Here is a 6,960-nt window from a genome sequence, read left to right as displayed (position 1 = left end):
CCTGCCTGCTGAGCCTTCGTTCATTCATTCACCTTGTCTAAATCACTCTCTTCTTTTAACCCTATGCATAGACTTCTCCATGGAGACACACACACACACAGAATTTGAAAGTTGGTTTTCTTCCCTCTGTCTAAGCTCCATCGGGAGGTTGGAGAGTGGGTTCTGGAACCCCCAGAAAAACCTCAAGAGAAACCCTATGTTTAACACAACCTGTAGGTTGTTCTGTGCCACAGTGAGCCACTATTCCTGCAAAGCATTTGCCCTAAAAATGACAGCACCACAGGCTGGCAAACTCCCTCCTGAGCCCGGGGAAACCAGTTCTTCACTGGCAGCCAACATAGCTGGCAGCGACCCCACTTACCGATAATGTGCAGGCTTCCATTCCGCAGCTGCCCTCCGGGCTGCTGTGTCGGGGTCCAGGCTGGGGCCTGCTGGCTTTTGCTTGAAAGCTCTGTGGTGGGTGATCTCGCAGGGGGTGCCGGGGGCGGATTCAGTTTTCCTCCGCTGGTCCCTGACAGAGAAGACCATGGTGTGTTCAGATACAGGAATGGGGACGGTGACCGCTCTAACCTTCTGTGAAAGGTGAGGTACTGAGATCTTTGGATGTAATATGACAAGGTGAGTAAAAGGGCAGCCTCTGGAGCCAACCTGCTTGGGACTGAATCCAGCTTCTCCCGCTGGGATAATAACTTTTTGTGCCTCTGTTTCCTCATCTGTCAAATGGGAATAATCCTGGTACACACACCTCCCAGAGTTGCTGAGAGGGTTAAGTCAAGCGGCATGTAGCAGAGGCTCAGTAATCGTTAGCCGCGGTGATGCTAATAATGACGATGATGTCATCAGTTGGCACCGCCCACAAAAGGGGAACCACTGCAGTGTCCTAGTTGGACGAGAGGGAGGGGCTGTCCGCAGGCCCAGCTCAGAGGGAGGCTAGAGGAACGAGCTGTCGAGCTGTCGAGCTGTCGGGGGCTTGCTGCTGCCAGTTTCTGCTCACACTGGTTCCCCTGCATCGCAGACCTTGTTTCTCCTTCCAGCCAAGTCCACCCCGTCTACCCGGGGCCCAATTCGAATCCCAGCTACATCATCAAACCTTCCCTGGTGACCGCTATGGGAGGCGCGCCCTGTTTTGCCAGTACTTTTTTGTATGACTCATTTGGCAATAAACGAGCACTGTCTTGGCACCTCCGTGCGGGCAGATATTCTACTGATTCCACCTCATGACATGACAACTGCGCTGCTATGATCTGCGCTAAGATGTTCACAATTACAACCCCTTTCTCTCCCCTGCAGTTGGCCTGAGCAGAAATGACCTTTGTTTTATTCATGGAAAACTAGGTTTCACATCCAAAGACACGATGAAAGAGGCCAGATGAGCTTCAGCTCCTGGCCTTGATTTTACCGCTCCAGGGCAGGCCAAGGCGTCCGCTCGGCCAGCCGTTCTCTGTCACCTGCCACCGTCAGGGCTCCTCCCCGCCCTTCGGTTCCAGACCCAGTGCAGAAGGGCAGCTCCCAGACCCTACCAGCCATCTGCTCAGCCCCTGGTCCCCTGCCCTCCAGTTCCCCACATCCCAGCTGTGTCCCCTACTCCTCACTCTTCAGCTGCACCTCAAGTCTGTCGCCTCTTGGTCACATTCCCAGTCTACACCAGGCTCATGTGACCAAGGCCCAGAAATCCAGCTTATAGTTCAAGGAGCTAGGGTTGCCCCCAAGAACTGGCAGCATTCTCTGAGGATAAGAATCACCGAGGGGGGCCTGGAGTCCATCCTGTCTGCCCACCTCCAAAGAGGCATCTGACGGTCCCGCCTTCCTATATGAGTATGAGCCACTCTGCACCGCCCTCTGTGCCCAGGTCCAAGCTGCCAGGCTCCCTCCCCAGCTCCTGGCATGGGCCTTGCACTTTCTGATGGAGCCACAGCCTGAACCTGAGCAAACCCGGGTGTAAGGTGGGTGGATGTGTGCGCACAGGTCTGTGCCTGTGGGTGGACAAACAGTCTGCTTCCTTTGAGATTTTTAAAGAAAATAATCTCATCCTTCCTCCCCTTTCTGGTCTTTCCTTCCTCGATACCAGGCACCGCTAGAATTTACTGGCTCCCACAAGCCGACTAAAGGGGTTAAGGGGCTGCTGACCCCTCTTCTAGATGAAAAGCTGCCCTTCTACCTGACGAGAGAGAAGGAAAGGAAATGACGCTGCCTAGCCCGGCGACATGCACAGCGCTTCAAGCGCATTTTCTCCTTTAATATGCGTAACAATCCTATGTGCAAAGTGTTATTGTTTTCATTTGTCAAAAAAAGAGCAAGGTTCAAGAACATTAAAAAAAAACTAGTATGAGGTTACACAGGAGTAAGTGAGAAAACCAGAATTTGGACTTAGATCTCTCTAAACTTAAAGCATTGTTTTTTTTTTTTTAAACCACATAATGAATATTTAAGAATCACAAGTGACAGAAAGGGCTCACCAGTACTAATGCTGGCTTTTCTGGTGACTAGTCAATTAAAAAAAGAATGATTAAAACCTTGTCTCTTGCAACTGAGAGCCTTAAAAATATTCTTGCTCTTTGTACCAAGAATTTTCTCTGGGAATCCATCTTTAAAAAAACATCCAAAATGTAGACTACAATTGCTATGAAAATATTTCCTGCAATATTCTTGATAATAAAAAAAAATAATAATTAACTTCATAATACTATAAATATGGCATAGACTGATTATCACACGAATGTGCTTATAAATTTTAATGATTTGACAAATTTGTTTTCAATGTAATATCAAATAAAATAGAAAAGAGTATATATAAATAGTAGTAACAATGTAAATATATAGATATAGAAAAAAAAGGAAAGGAAACATCTGAATACAACAGTTTTACTTCTGGGTGATGTTGTTATCGGCGATTGCAATTTTTATCTGTTTACTCTACCATGAGCTTGTATTATTTTCAATGCAAAGAAATACATTTAAGAGACTTTCTACACCAAAAGACTTTCTGAAAGACCAAGGAATATGTGTATAAGTGCGGATGTGTGTTGAGGGATGTGTGTGGATATGAGTGTTTGCATGTGTGGATGAGCGTGTGTGTGAGTGTGTATGTGTGGGTGTGATTTCCACTCAGAAGGACACCAAAAGTGAATGTAGCCACTGCGCTCCACACAGATCACAGTCATGGGACATCTGTACCTAATCCAAAGTCATCGCTGCTGGATGGGTGACGAAATTATTCTTAATATTTGGCTGAAAATACAGATACTCAGTTTTTTGAGTCAGCTGGAGGATCTGCCAAAAATAAGGCAGCGTGATAATCCCATCTCCTGAGGACCGGTGAAGATTCCCGCTGGCAGCCAGACTGGAATCACTCAGCCAAAAATTGAATGGGAGAGCTGGCTCTGACACAAATTGCACCCACAGCCCCTCCATCCCAGGGAGAAGATTTGGGGTCCGTACCAGGGTGGCAAGAACAAACAACCCTCCTCTAGATCTCACTGGTGCCAGGCCCAGGTCCAGCAGCTGCATGAGAGGGAGCTATTGCTGTTCCTATTTTACAGCTGAGGGGAAGAAAGCACAGAGAGGCTAAGTGATGGCCCAGGGTCACACAGCTAGTAATGGCAAGATCCCGGCGAGGGGTCTGCATGACCTTGGAAAAGTCTTCCAGGCTCCCTCACTCTCGGTTTCCTTTCTCTAGCAAGGGAAAGTCCCATGCGATGAGATTTCACTCTGCTTCACGGGGTCAATGAATAGGTCTGTTCTCACCTCAGATCCCGAGCTAAGACCTCCCAAGGTGTTCCCGAGTGGCTCCTAGGAGTGGGCTGCTGCCCGTGGCCTTCCGCCTCCATAATTGTTGGCAACGGTCAAGCGATCCGCTGCCCTGGCCACCCCCGTCCAGAACAGCGGTGCTTACCTGGGCCTCGGCCTGGCCTCTTCTTCTGCAGGAATGTCTGTGACCCCGGAGGGGCAGGCGGCGCCGGCAAGGCTTGCGAGCCGGGCTTCGGTGGCTGCGCTTGGAAGCTGGGGGACTTAGGGGGCAACGGGGGTGGGGCTTCGCTGCCGCTGTTAGCGCCTGGCAAAGGGGGCACAGGCACTGAGGATTTCGGGGTACACGAGGTATGAAGGGGGAGTGGGGGTGGTGGGGGCGGTGGCGGGGGAGGGGCGGGAGGCTCCCGAGCATCTTGGGCGGGGCTGGCTGCATCGGCATTGAGCCCAGGGTACCCGCAAGGAGGGAGGAGAGGGAGGGGCGGTGGGATGGGCGGGAGGGGCAAGGGGGCGAGCTGAGGCTTCGCTGCCTTGTCACTGAGAGCGGAGGCCGGGGGAAGTGGGGGAGGGGCTGGGGGAGGTGCAGCGGGCACAAAGGGCGCAACTACCAGCGCATTCCCTTTGGTCTGTGGGCCAGGTGGGGACACCAGTGGAACTCTGATGGGGGAGGAAGGGGGCAGGGGTGGGGGTAAGGGTGGAGGAGGTGGGGGCGGGGTCGGAGGAGGCGGGGCAGGCACGCTGGGCCGAGGAGGGACTGTCCTGGCAGCACCGTGCGCCTCGGAGGCATTTCCTAGCCTGGGAGATGCTGGGGGGTTCAGCGGGCTGCTGACAGTTTTGGTGGGAAGCCGGGGAGAAGGCGCGCGGGAGCCAGGGGCCTGCCCTGTCTTGCCACCTGTAAGTGAGACAAGTTCCGAGTTAGATCGGCGACAGAGGAAAGAGACCTCAAGCGTGTGGGAGGCATGACCCACACTCTCAAGCCTGATGTCAGTGGATTGCACGGTGGATGCTCTCTGCCTGCGTGTCTACTGAGGGGCCTCGGGTGCAGGAACCGTCACACGAGAGGGCGAGCTGGACTTGCCCCCAGGTCCTTGCCAGCACTACTGTGCTGTCCAGCTCTGAGAGGAGCCCAGCTCAGGACGCCAGCTTTCATATTGCATTGCACCTCTATCCTCATCTGCTAAGCACCTCCCGGCTCCCGGCCCTGGGCACAGGACTGCTCCCCGCTCCTTTGTCCTTCCTCATCCCAAGGCCACCATCACACTCATTCATTCTTGCCCACTAGGTCCATCAACCCTTATGTCCCAGATTGGATGCTCAGGTGTCAACCAGAATCTCCTGGTGAGGGAGGTGTTCCTCACTTGTCCTTGTGAACAAGGACTTCGTTTCTGTAGAGAGCAGAAGCTTCACAATTTCCTGAATATATAAGGTAACTCCCAAGTCGGTAGGAACACATCCTGCCTTGGGGATCCTGGTCCAGTGACCTTGAACCTCCCAGTCTCTTGGCCTCTGGAAGTTCAGAGCGCCTCTTCCCAAAGACGTGTGCCCATTTCTAAGGCGCTCATGGTCTCCCGGGCTCCTGGCTTCCTGACCCAGTACCTCCCCACGCCACACTGACCCCACCTTGAAATCCAAGGCCTCTGGAACTCAACAACAACAAACCGCTCATGGAAAGCACGTGTTCGGTGGAAGACTAGTGTAGAGTGTGGTCCCCGGGAGTGGCCTTGTCACTCTCGGCACGTGCCCTTCCGCCAGACTGCTAGTTCTTACCCGTTTTTTCCCTTTGCTTAAGGAGGAAAATGTTCCTCTTCCTGTTTACTCCATGGGAGTTCTGTAACCACTGCTTCCCCATGCCCTCTCAGAGTCACTCTCCACCTCGAAGGCATTTAAAAATACTTCTTCCTAATAAATACAGTGTTCTCCCTCAAAGGAATTCTGGGGGAGACTTTTTCCCTATTTCAGCAACCCTATATTTTCTGGTTTGTGCAAGAACAGCAGGAAGGCAGTGTGGCTGGAGCAGTGCAGGGCGTGAGCCAGCAAGAAGGTCAGAGAGGCAGCAAAGGCCAAAGACCTTTTCTCTGAACGACAAGGGGACGGATGGGAGAGTTCTGAGAGAGGAGAGCCATGGCTGTCATACTGCGACATGGATCTACCTATTGGCTCTGTCCTTGAATTTCCGTCCTATAACAGGCATCGTTAATCACGTCGTTATGGATTTCGGTCTCCTCTAGAGATCGATTCTTGTCTTCACAAACATAGTGCCTCAAACATCTGACAAGTGTGTCTTATTGGAGACATGGAGGAATACTGCCGGTTTCCGGTGGCTGGTCTCTGTTAGAACCTGACTGCGGGTTATTTCTCCTATCTTCATCTCTGTGAAGAGAAGTCAGTAGAAGTTTCCCAAAGGATATTTTTTTGATACCACTCAGGAAGTTGGAAAAAGAAGAGGGCACCGAAGAATGCCAGCTCTTTTTTTCAACTTGACCTCACACTTTCTTATCTGACAAACCCGCAGCAAAAACGAGGAATGAAATGGTCTCTGAGAAGGTTCCAGTTGGATCTCAGAGCATCCTAGAGCCCTTATCTCTGCTGAATTTTATCAGTAGGCGATGGCAGCAAACACACCCCATACGGTCAAACAGCCACAGAGCCCACTGAGAAAGTCAGCAAAGTCACATGGTAGAAGATTCTATACCAGGAATGTTTTGGGTTTGATAGTCCCTAGAATAATGAACTTCTTAGAGTTTATTCACCTTGCTGGCTAAAGAGCACAGTAATAAGGAAAACACTTTTTTTTTTCACATGATAAATATGTATTTGCCTGATTTTGATGCAATGCTTTCAAAACATTTGATACCCACTACAACACACATGACTGTGGTAGACTGGTTGCAAAAATGGCCTTGATTATCCATTCAGTCCTGATTCCATAACCTTTGAAAGGTGATTTTGCAGTTCCTTTCACCGAGAGGTGAAGTCTCTTTTCTCACCCTTGTCTTGGGCTGGCTTTGTGACTTGCTTTGCTTTGGTAGGAAGTAACACTGTGCCAATTCCAAGACTAAGCCTCAAGAGACTTTATATCCTTCTGTCTTCTTTGCTGAAACCCTGCCACGACTATGAAAACAAACCCTGAAAAGTCTGCTAGATAAGGAGAGACCACATGGATCGGTCAGGCCGGTCATCCCAGCTGAGGCATCAAAGACATAAGAAATATGAAGC

General features: G+C 51.0%; 1 protein-coding gene across 1 annotated transcript in view; it reads right to left on the bottom strand.

Moving 5' to 3' along the window:
* WIPF3 (WAS/WASL interacting protein family member 3) overlaps positions 1-6,960 on the bottom strand; it is a 20,571-nt gene that overhangs the window by 9,843 nt on the left and 3,768 nt on the right. Inside the window, exons 5-6 of the mRNA XM_011361733.2 lie at positions 3,893-4,636; positions 362-511 (exon numbers count right to left, since the gene is read on the bottom strand). Of these exons, the coding sequence (XP_011360035.1) occupies positions 362-511; positions 3,893-4,636 (894 nt within the window). The remainder of the gene's footprint in view (positions 1-361; positions 512-3,892; positions 4,637-6,960) is intronic.

Source organism: Pteropus vampyrus, unplaced genomic scaffold (assembly GCF_000151845.1).
Source record: "Pteropus vampyrus isolate Shadow unplaced genomic scaffold, Pvam_2.0 Scaffold69, whole genome shotgun sequence".
In the NCBI taxonomy this organism is placed as follows: domain Eukaryota; kingdom Metazoa; phylum Chordata; class Mammalia; order Chiroptera; family Pteropodidae; genus Pteropus; species Pteropus vampyrus.
The sequence above is the reverse complement of the archived record's forward strand: the minus strand, read 5'-3'. Positions and strand labels throughout refer to the sequence as shown.